Below are 12,228 nucleotides of genomic sequence, written 5' to 3'. Positions count from 1 at the left end.
CAATATACTTCTGTCAGAGAGGGGAAAATGTCAGACAGATGCTTAGCAATATCATACAATCTTGAGCTTCAGAGGATTTAAAACATCTGTTCAACACCATGATAGCTGGTAACCTAGAGACAGAACAGCCATGTAATATCCATAAAATGCTGAAAAAGAACCATGCAAAATGAGCAGAAAATCTAATTCTGAAACAAAACAAAACCAGATAGAGCCTTAAACTGGGGTGCAGGTGCTAATTGATTTGTTAATGATATGCATCTGACAAGAGGGAGGATCTCTGCCCATGTTGCTACATATGTAGTCTACCTCCCTCTTCTTATCAGTGTTGAGGAAACGCGTGTGTGTGTGTGTGTGTGTTGGTGGAAGAAACCGCTATACAGCCCTAAAGGTCAGGACTGTGCAAAGTGGAACAATAACAGACTAGGGGCCAGAGAGGAGGGATGGGACAGGCTGGGACTGACTGTGGAGAGGGGGTTTAGGGGCCAGGGGCTGACTGTAACCTAAGCCTGCTGTTTCAGCACAGGGCAGCAGGGGAGCGGAGGTGCTGGGGCCTCTGCAGCCTCTATGGCCCTGTCGAGGCCCCACTATCAATAACCGAACCCTTCTTTATGGTCCTCTGCCCTTAAGACTGTACATATGGACAAAACGGACTTGTGGTATTTTTAAAAGTGCATATTTTTTGCACATGTATTAAAATCTTAAGACATTAAGGAAAAAGGTTAGTAAAATACTAAGTAATAATAAGTAATATAATAAAGAGTTTCTGCAAGTTACATTTGAGAAATAATACCACAAAGAATTCCATTTAATACCTGTTTAACTGTCCTACTGGCCAAAGTATAAAAGTATTTAGATTATTTAAATAGATTTATCATCATCTTACTTCCCTAATGATATAAATAAAGAAATGAATGTGACGTGGACCCAGATAAGTGGTAGAAAACGGGTAGATGGATTAAACAATATAATCAATTTAAGTTTTTTGTTAACATCTCCCCTTGACTATATAAGACAACGCACTTCCTAGCCACTGTAGCTAGCAGTAGTGACGGTGCTTGCTAGGTCTGATAGTGACTGAAATCCACTGTCAAACAACTTGTGATTTATAAAGTGTATTGTATGAATAAAACAGCCTACAACCACATATGGAAACATTTTATAAGTAGCTGCCTTTGGCAAGAACATTTTATTAAAGACCATTATTAGTGAAATTTAGACATGTATTTGCATAAACATGTATGACCCCAACTAGAGTTATGGTTGAGTAAGATCAACCTCTTTAAAATGAACTGCATATCTTGTCCTGGTCAAAGAACTCACAGGATTACAATGCCAATCTCATCAGCATTACAGTGGATTAGCCTCTGCCAATTCTTAAAGCTGAGGATCAATAATGGACAGTGTGGCTCTCTAAATCTGAAACTGATCAGAGTCCTACAACTAAGAGGAACTGATGTTGGATGTTAGAAAGAGAGTCTTATTAGGAAGAGATGGGGATGCTCATACATATACATTAGGATAACTGAAAAACATCGACATGAAACAAAAGACAGCAACAGACAGGAAGGCAGAAACTGGTAGAGGGATAGTGGGAAATCAAGAGCGATTTCCCAAGTGTCACAGAGGAACCAGCGATCACAGGCCCTGTCACCTTCTACCTAACCTCTCCCCTTTTCCCAAATCCCTCTGGGATGAGCAGGTATTGAATGGAGCCTTGAACTCAAGGATCTTCCATCCACACTCTCCCAAGCTCCTCTTCAGCCCCCCCCCCCATTGATTGTTGTCCTGAAACTTGAATAGGCACCTCATCACAAGGGCCTTGGGGATCTTGAGGGCCTGAGGCACTGTGATTTGATCCATGAACGGTGAAATTGGAAAGTGGCGGATGGGTAGAGGTTGGAAAGATAATGAAGAAGTGCTGCTGCAAAGAGAGAGGACGGCACTTAGCAGGTCAGAGCTACATACCTGCCTTCGTTGACCAACTCGATAAAGGCTAGACCTGCATTCTTCTGGATGGAGTTCTGCCATTCCTGCATGCAAACACACACAATATCAATGACAGTGCAGAAATAACTTTAGAGTTATAGTACATTTTAAACATGGTCCAGTGAATCTCTTATGAGATATAGAATTATAATTTGGGAAATAAATCTGCTTCATTTGGACATAAAGGTTGCGCTATTATATTCCTCACCACCAGAGAACAACTGGAGCAAATATGATGGCACTGGTTGTGTGATGGTAACCTATACTAAGCCACAAAAAGTAAACCAGGTTTAACCAAGCAGGAGTCCAATAATTTTATAAAAGAGTTAAATTATGATTATTTTTATCTTCAACTACTATGTCTTACACTAACAGTCAATTAATAATTAATACTTATTTGGTCTACAAAATCATCAAAAACCACCATTGCAGTATCTTCAACCGTATGAGGTCTTCAAATTGTTTTTGTCAGACCAACAGTCTAAAACCCCCAAATTTTCAGTTTACAATGATATAAAAAAAGAGAAAAGTAGGAAACTCTTAAGGAATGGTGTTTTTGCTTGAATAATTACTTAAACAATTAATTGATTTTTAAAATAGTTGTAGATTCATTTGTAGGCAATCAATTAATCAATTTATTTTTTCAGCTCTAGTAAAATCCTTTTTGAATTCTAAACTATTCATAAAATTGACCCTGCAGAAAGCTATTCCTGGGTACACTGGTGACTCAGTGGTTTACGCTCCGTCTCCGCTTTCCTGCCACAAGGGCCCCTAATATCAAATGAAACATCATCTGAAAGGGTGTACTGACTGCTTTGGTCAGCACAGGCTACATAATCAGCTGGCAAACTAGTGGAAACAAGTGAAAGTGCTGTGTTGAGAGTGCAAGTAAATACACAAATTTCCTCCTCTTTGACTAACGTTATGGTTCGAGGTGTCAGTCTAAACAATCCAGCCACAGCCGCGTGTGACTTTAAATCCTCAACTTCGAAGGGACAACGAGAGAAGGGAAACTGAGCGGTTCATCATCTCTCATGTTCTGTTCAATATTTCAACACCTTCAACACAACCGTCAAAAGAATAATAAAGCAACAAGGTCATGGGGCCTGTCTGAACCTCACAGCTCTTTTTCCCCTTCTTCCTCTCAAGGGATTTGGAGAAATGTGCGCCAAAAACCTCATGTTAGAGACCTAAACTACCAAACTACTCTTTAAAAAAAATCATTAATCACAGCTTTAAGTCACCAAACATAATCCAGCTTTGGTGTCATTTGTTGATAAATGTGAAATTGTAATTTCAGTAGTTCACAATTTTACTCAAGCGGATAGAAATTCTCATTTCAACAAAGTCAGAAAAACAACTGATTTTAATTGAGTGAACAATTTCATTGAGTTGCATAACAACTTTGAAGTGAAAGACATATATATAGTAATGCGTATGTGTATCCAAGCATTAACCTTTTAAAACTCTGCTGTCATCATCTCTTGAGCTGATAGAGGAAACTGTGTGTTTACGTAGAGACTGGCCTTTCAGTAAACCTAGAGAGCCCACAGGGACAAGAATATCTAGCGCTACAAGGAGGAAGGAAAGAGATCAATTTACAAGAATTCCTTATACACATCCAAATATACTCCTACATACGTGATGATTGTCAAAACCATACAGTTTTGCCCTTTCAGCACAACAAATGTAAAACTATCAGAACCAATCATGCACCAAGCCAAGGGAAACCATTCTTTTAAAATGCCTGCGCACCATCACTCTGCAACCAACTGCATGTCATACAGACAACAACCTAACACTTAACCTCAATTCATAACTGCTTTTGTCCTGAAGGACCATATTGGCATTGACTGTGTTTACAATACATTCCAAATAAAGAGGGCACAGAGGAATAAAACTCTGGGCTTGGGAGTGGAAACAGTGTTTTGGAGTTGAGTACTGCCAGAGGGTTTTGCGGCTGAAGCTTGCTTTAGAGGAAGTGTGTGAGAGTAGCCTTGGGGCCTTCAAGTTTAAGCATTGACTGTAGTTGAAGGACATTAAACATGAGTGTTAGCCTGTGGCTGTGGGGATATTCCAGTCCGGCCAGCACTGTGCTAGCTGGATTTCAAATAAACACCACAGGAAGTGAGGCCATAAATAGAGTTGTACTCTCTGGAGAACCAGAAGAACAGTGACATTAAATTTCCTTTATGTGATTTCTTTGAAATCCTTGGGACTTTGACGAAGGAGACTCGGAATTTAATGTAAATCTAAAAGCTACTTTAGCAAAAATAAAAAGATTATCGCTAAACTGCATCTCGGAAAGGCTGTGGTTCGAAATTAAGTTTGAGGAACTGCATATAGGCTATTGGCATTTTGCGGACACAGACAAAGGTGATAGCAAGACTAATGGTGTCATTATGGGCTAAGAAATGGCTCTTCTAGTTGAATTAAAAAAGCAATGACCCTGATCTGAGGGACATCTCCTGGTGACAAAAAGGAAACGGGGACAGGTCAGTGATAGGATATTGGATTTTGGCTGCCCTGGTCAGCGGTGTCACAGCTTTTATGGCTGCAACAGGGGCCATGACCACAGCACTCCTGATGAGTAGATACAAGCAGCCATTTGTGACCTCTCACCTTTAACCTGACCTCCTAACAGATGATAGGATGGAGAGAGAGGACTGCCCCTTTGATCCCGATTGGTAATTTGGCCAATGTTTAATATAGCGAGGAGGGGCTACGTTTTGTTACTTTAGATTTTTTTGTATGTGAGAATGTTTATGAAATCAAGTTTGAATCTATTTGTGGAAATGCCAGTCTTAATTGTAAGTCAATAAGACAGCTCTGTTTGGTCTGTGGTCCATGATGATGGCATTGAGTCTAAACACACATGCCATGCACTTCCGTCATTACAGCTGATTATCCATAATCAACATCTAAATATACCACTACCAATAGTGAGAAAACACAGACCTCCTGAGCAAAATCACCTTTCAAACATCAGGCTCGCCACAACACAAGGAAAACATTTTCCAATGCTGAAGAAAGAAATGCCGCGGCTCTCCCGAAATAATAAATAAGTCAGTTGTGCTTTTAGATGGCATCACTCATAATCATAAGTATTTGTTGATTTGAAAGGCTACGGGAATACAACTTTAGATGAGACGACAAAACCATAAATCCTCATTTCAAATGTGGCAGCACAGCAGAAGCAAAATCAAAGAAGCTGAGAGCTACTGATTTTATTCTTTTTTTTGAAATCCAGATGTATAACAGTTACATGTATAAGAGTTTGATCACAAGGTGACACAGAATAAAGCTTCAAAAAGACAAAGCAGACAGAAACTAAATGCAAGTGTTGACACATCTTTATGATTTTGAGTCATTAACTGCTATGACGTAAAAGTGCCTAAGACCACTGACTTATCAATAAACAGGTGGTGGCATATCTTGACATTTTAAATTAAACTTTTGTGCATTGACGAACACATTATAAGAACAGACAAGGAAACAGTTTTTTGTAGCTGTGTGAATGTTTATGAACAGCGATCTCACAGACAATGACCAAAAAAAGGACCCATGTGTGCAGATAAGTACGACAAAGTAAAAACAAAATACTGCTTTTATTATAAACTATCAAATGTGTTATTCATCATTGTCCTTTTGACTGATTAATGCAGAAGTTGAGTAGTTTGTTTCTCGTGCTGCTGTGCGTGCGTGTATGGATAACTTTACACTGGTGTGTCTACTCTAGCTCTCCACATGTGCATGTTCAGATGGTATCTGCTTAAAGAAAAACAGACACTCATATTGGTGTTTGCGTGATCAAATTCACAACTGGGAGAATATTTACTGATGTCCAAATATTTATACTGCAGGGTCTCCAGCAGCTTCATGGACTCACACTTTCAAGCCTACACTAACACAGAGCGAAAAAAAACAGACCCTAAATCCTCCATACACCAAACAGACAAAACTAAAAACATGTTAGAACCCTTGAGCTGTGCATTATAAGTATGTTTAAGTGGAATACAGTACATTTAAGGCAGCAGTATATCATGAAAACATACTCCTTCTTAAGGAGTTCATTTTTCAAACTTATCATTTAACAAATCTGATATTTGGTTAATTCAGTTTAATGTCAGGAGAATAAGAATACTAAACACTGTGCAGCTGTTTCTGGTCCAAAAGGAACAGATGTTCAGTTCTAAACGAGAAATTAAATCATCAATCCAGTCGTGAAAATTATAGTAGTTGGATGAGGTGAATTTAGTCCTGGACTTTTCAGTTCAATTTACTACAAAAGAACATTTCATAGTATTTTCCATCAAAACAAAATTTACAAAATGTCATTGAAAATGTAGATGTACTGTCCGTTCTTCTGTAATCTGAAGAATATATTTGTTAAATGATATATAATATATCAAATCAATCAGTTGTTCTCACAACTGGAATATAGCTCAGTCTATTTGCTCTTTAAGCTGTTTGATGCTATAAGTCAACAGCATTAAAACATTTTCTGTAGGATAAATGTTTGGATATTAAAACACATATGTTTGACCTTAAGCACTTTGAATTGCCTTGTTCTTTTATCTTCCACTTCTGAAGAAATGTTTGACTTGGCTTTTTTACTTGCGTTAGCTTTCATATCAAGTTTCTGACTTGACTGACTGACTACCTTGTGTGTGTTGGATCAGTGAAGTTCAAAATCAGTATCCCATGGTAACACAGACAACCATTGCCATTTCTAAATATGGCTACGTACCTTTGCATCCACTCAAGTAGGCTAACTAATATCATCAACAGCCCTATAAAAATGGCTGTTACTGTGTACAGTGTCAAAGTAAAAGTACATCTTTGTGCAACTCTGATGCTTGTTATGTCCTCTTTAGTATGATCTTAATGATTGAAATTTTCTAACTAGATCAAAAACGCAGGGAGGAGAATTTTCACTCCAGATCTGAGCCAAGATGGTAAAATATGATTTTCTTAGCAAGATAGAGGAGAGAGGAGAGCACAGGGTGAAACGTAAGAATACATACAAGGTCTTATACCTTGGGACCTGTCACATAAAAAAAAAACTTTACATTAACAGTGCCTATCAGGAGGGGAGGGCTCTGTCAGGGAAATTAATTTATTTGAAACACGATTATATGATGTGTATAAATAACCAACCATGTATGCCACTTAAGGCCCTCCTGTCCCCGAGCCACTTGAAGCCAGCTCACAGTAAAATCGGCTGGGAGCCAAATTAAAAGCCACTCAACAATTTTTTTTATTTATTTATTTATTTTTTTAAAAAAAGGTCTCCCGTCTCATTCTGCCCTCTCAGCTAGACTTCACTTCCTGTCAGGAAGCCCCCCCCTGACCCCCACCTCCTCCAACACAACACACCCCGCTGCCCTCTCTCTGGCTGCATAGTTGGCAACGATAGGGAGCCTCCAAAATTAAGTGCCAGTTGGTGTTACTGTGTTTTCTCTACATCTCACAGGAGAGTACCTTTTCAAAGAATAAACAGCATGATATTATCCTCTGAACTACAGAGTGATGGCAGGGACAATGAGCCGCGTGGCATGGCTGTAAAGGGGCGCTGGGGCAGAACACAGGGTGAGGGCGAACAGGGAGGGAGGGAAAAATAACACTTTGATTTGCACTGATCTTGAACCTTGTGTGCCTGTTTAACTGCACGGCGGGGTGTAGGTCTGACTGTGAGAAAAATGATGGGGAATGTATTTTTATCGCCAGGTTTCATCACATTCCTCGCCACTTCTCTCACCTCTCTTGGCTCCCCAAGTGGTTTATACAATATGCTCTGCTCTTGATCCATCAAAGCCTCACTTACGGGAGAGAAGAAGAAATATGTCCACTGACAGATATAAATGACTATTTAGCAATCCAAACTTCAGACTTGTTTTACCAACATAACCTTCAAAATAAGCAACTAACAATGTTGACAGGTCACTTGAGTCATGGAGAGACCTCTGCTTTATTTTAGATATAAAAAAGGGACCCATAGTTGGCTTTCATCCTAAAGGACAGGTAAACTAACATTACTGCAAAGCATGTGAAATGCTCAACTTGGATAACGTCAGCTTGCTGGCTAACGCTGACGAGTTGCTAATGTTATCCGTTGCAAAATACTATAGTTGTATGGCTTGACCAGCTAACACTGGTACCGGTATTATGCCAAAGTGTTGATTTTAGCCTGCAATGAATAATGTAACCGTACAAAGCTATTGCATATCATTTAGCTATTGCATTGCTCAGCCTCTCCAATGAAAAATACACAAACAGGCATTGAAAAGCCGGCATGCTAGCTAATGGCAGTCAATGTAACTTTCTTGTGCAACAAGCATAGGTTAGTTCAACGTCAAGTTGATAAAAATATTATTGTAACATTGCGGTGGGAGTTTGCCTGAGTTCCCAGCATTTTGTGTGATGCTGTCTCTGGAGTGTCGTCTCTGTTTTGGCTCGCTCAAAGCCGGTGCTCGAGAATGCGCACAAGTACACACTTTGGAAGGTAGTGGTTGTAATGTGAAACCTCACCCCTAGAGGCCACTGAAAACTACACATGGCCCCTTTAATAAAACATACAAAAGTAACTGTAACATGCTTCAACTTACTGGTTGTTTTTTTCTTATATTCAGTGCTACTAAGCTTCCAACTGGTTCCCTCGTTTCTCAGATTATGCTATTGATTGTGGGGTGGAGGATGACAGTGCACTCATGACCTGTTCCCTGACTGCAGGGGTTTAAACCTCTATGCATCCACCCCTCTTACTTCTAACCAGAAGGTCAGAGGGTCAAGGGTCAGGAGGAGCCAAGTGTTTTGGGAAGTCAATGTCTTTCTCCCCACTGACTGGGAGAGCGAGATGCCCATCTGTTAAACAGGTTAACTTTGCTGAGACTGGCTGGGAACATACGATAATGTGTGTTCACTGGATTAGCAAGTCAACATTGATGTTACAGACATTGTGTATGTGTCAGCTACTGAAATTTAATAAACCACTTAGTTCAAAATAACAACTTTTAACACACAAACATTTAACAGTAAACATTTACTGACTATAGTAAGTTAAATGGTTGATTCACCCAACTTACACAAATACTCAATGCAGCGAGCTATGGTTTTATTTGCACAAGTTCTGAGGTATCAAGCTCAGAGTTTTCTGCTGTCGCTGTCTACGGCTATGCTAGTAGCTCAGTGAGGCTGTACTTCGGCAGTGGTGCTTTGAGGTAGCCTAGATGCTGAAAATTCATCATCATAACAAAACATCACGTTTCAGAATCTGCATTCCCGTTATTACAATTTTCGAGAGAGCTACTTGTTCAGTAAGAGGTGCCTATCTGTTAATAAAAACTGCTCAGTGAGGTCTGTGAATTAGCCCCTGTTTCTGGAAAGGCACACTCCTGCTGAATATTTTAAATGTAATTTTTCAATGCAGATATTTGAGAGAGTGGTAAGTCTGTACCTGGGCATATGGAAACAAAATGATCTGCACTGCTATATACCATGATGGATGGATGTCAAAACAGTCTAAAAAGCATTAGGTTTTATGCATTTGCTGACATGTGAGGAAGAGCCATCTTTCCTATCTGAGCTTGACCATCATGCAACCAACGCCCCCCCCCCCTTCCACTCAATGTACAGGATGTATTTCTGATAAATAGCAGAAGAATGGATGGGCTGACAGAGGGGCCGGACAATAATGGCTGATCTACAGGACACAAATGCAGCTACTGAGAAGATTTATGGGCCTCTGCTCACCGTACTGTCCAGTAACCGATGAGATGATTTCTCAAAGCTCTGAATGGACGATAGCGAGCACAAGGGAAAAGCTCTTTCTCTTGTCTCAGAGCATTATTTATTAATCAGATGTTTGGTTGGAAGCCACTTGAAGAAGTGGAACCAGGAAACAACATGCTGGCCGTAAACATGACAAAGAAGGGAGAAAACCAGTGTGAGAGGGAGAGAGAAACTGTCGAGGCGAATCAGGGGCATGGGAGAGGGGAAAGTGGTTCTTTACATGCAAGACCCTCAGTGAACGTGGTTCACTGGGAAAAAACTTAGATGATATTCGTGTAATATTCAAGAGCTACTTTGAGGAAGTCATCACAATCAATAGCCTAGACGGGCTATTACACCTCAATATTAACCTTACAAAAGTCTCTTCTCCAGTTACTTCTTCTTCATCCATCTAATTAGCACCACAGCATCGTAAATTAATCTGTGTTTGGAGAAATAAACCCCTGTTCAACTTGTCACGGGAGCCCTTTATAGTAATAGAAATGCTTAAACAACCCCTTGCATTCTAATTTCTCATCTAATACCATGTATGCTTTATAATAACATCATTTTGTGAAGGTAGAACAGCTATGAATATTCTTATTTATAACTTGAGCAGAGCTGAAACAATTAGTCAACTGACAGAACATTAATCTGCACAAACTTTGATAACAGATTAATCGCTTGTAATTCTTTTAAGCAAAAATGACCAAAATTCTCTGGTTCCAGCTTCCCGAATGTGAATATTTGATACTTAATTTTGATTAGTCTTCTATGGTGGTAAATTGGGTATCTGACTGTTGGTTGAAAAAAAACAAGCGATTTAAATAGGTCAACTCGTGCTCTAGGAAATTGTAATGGCCATGTTTCACAATTTTCTGATATTTTGGAGACCAAACAATGAACTGAGAAACTAATCTGCTGATTAATTGATAATGTTAATAATAAAAAGTTAGTTTTGGCTCTTAAACATAGTAAATCTTGAATTGACAACAATGCCAGGAGCAGATGCATTAAAAGGCAGCTCGTTCCACTGTTTCTACTCTGTGGCAGCTACAGTATATGATCATTAATCCTCACTTTGTATATTCAGCAGTCCTCAAGGATCAATATTATAGCGGAGAACAAGGCAGCATGCCATCCCAACAGTTCATGTTTGATCAAAATGGTCCTTTAATTGGGAGCACTGTTGTAGTTGTTAAGAAATGGGGCACTATCAAACAGCGGTTTACAATCCCCTCCTCAATGCCAAGCTGATGTGGCCACCAATGCAACTTTCATAGGATCCCTGATTAAAAACTGCTCTGCGGTCCCTAGCCTCCTGACCCTTCACCCTGGCTCCACTCCATCTCAAAGCTTGGGAAATTAATTAAAATTTCACAGAGATGGTATCGCGTCGCATCTCCAATGAAGGTGTGGGGGTGTAGGGGGAGAAAAATCAATCAAAATCGTCTCCATCTACTCCCTCTACTGGTTGGCTTGAAGGCAGGAAGGAGGCACAAGATGCCCACAGAGGCACTTCCTGTGAAAGGATTGAGTGCTTCCTGTGCCAGAGGGCCCAACAAACTTTCCTAAATAATGTCATCAATCATGGCACTGGGTTCACTCTCACTGCCCCACAAGGAGAACAAACATACAAATAATTACATGTTGTAATTTAGCCCAGAGGAAAGTCTGTCCCTGTTTTCTCCCTTTCCCCAGTGGAAAGCAGCATACCAGTCCTACCCCCCCTTCTCCTTTCTCCCTTTACACAACAATAAAATTACATTTGCATTAGCTGTGAGAGAATTTGGTTGGATGATTTATTGAAGCAATCAACATCACGCTGGCCAATCCCTGGTCTTCTCACTGAGAGAAAGAGAGCAAGAGAGAGAGTGTGCGCGTGTGTGTGTGTTGGGGAGATTGGGTGGGGTAGCTTGGAGCTTAGAGAAAAGAAGAAATAGCTTGGGCTATTTGGGGACCAAAGGGGGAAGCGAGGTATGAGCTGTGCAGCGGAGCAATCACCAAGATTCTGCCTTTGATTAGATTAGCATTAAACAACACCCTGACAGATATGACAAATAGGTGCATTAGAGCCTGTCATTCTTCTCTCTTTGGTTTTCTATCTAGCTTTCACTCCTGCTATTCCTACGTCTCTCGACATTATAGGGCTCACATTCCCTCCATGTGTCCCACTAGCAGAAATCTATGCGCGGCCACTAACATCCAAACAGATGTGTAATCTGACTGCATTACCTTTTTAGAGAAGACCCGAAGTGAATAATGGGAAGCAAACAGGGTAGGGGTTAAAAGGGGGAGAAGGTGGAGGAAAGAAAGCCAGATGACAGGCGCTGTTTCTTTAGAAAATAAAAGCTGATAATAAAAAAAAAAGCAGAGCGTAGTGCTGAGAGGAGTGTCATTAATCAGATGTGTTTTTGTATTATTGGAGATCTTTGTTTTTTTATGAGGTGTTTTAAATGGTAAAGACGC

At 40.0% G+C, this 12,228-nt stretch overlaps 1 protein-coding gene across 4 annotated transcripts in view; it reads right to left on the bottom strand.

The window, feature by feature from the left end:
• lrba (LPS responsive beige-like anchor protein) overlaps nucleotides 1-12,228 on the bottom strand; it is a 180,832-nt gene that overhangs the window by 100,998 nt on the left and 67,606 nt on the right. For all 4 annotated transcript variants that reach the window (XM_038713117.1, XM_038713119.1, XM_038713120.1 and 1 more), the window contains exon 34: nucleotides 1,969-2,033. In XM_038713117.1, the coding sequence (XP_038569045.1) occupies nucleotides 1,969-2,033 (65 nt within the window). The remainder of the gene's footprint in view (nucleotides 1-1,968; nucleotides 2,034-12,228) is intronic.

This window comes from Micropterus salmoides, unplaced genomic scaffold, assembly GCF_014851395.1.
Source record: "Micropterus salmoides isolate LMB-PRFRI ecotype aquatic unplaced genomic scaffold, ASM1485139v1 Ms_hic_scaffold_12, whole genome shotgun sequence".
Classification (NCBI taxonomy): domain Eukaryota; kingdom Metazoa; phylum Chordata; class Actinopteri; order Centrarchiformes; family Centrarchidae; genus Micropterus; species Micropterus salmoides.
This window is presented reverse-complemented; position numbering and strand designations above follow the sequence as displayed.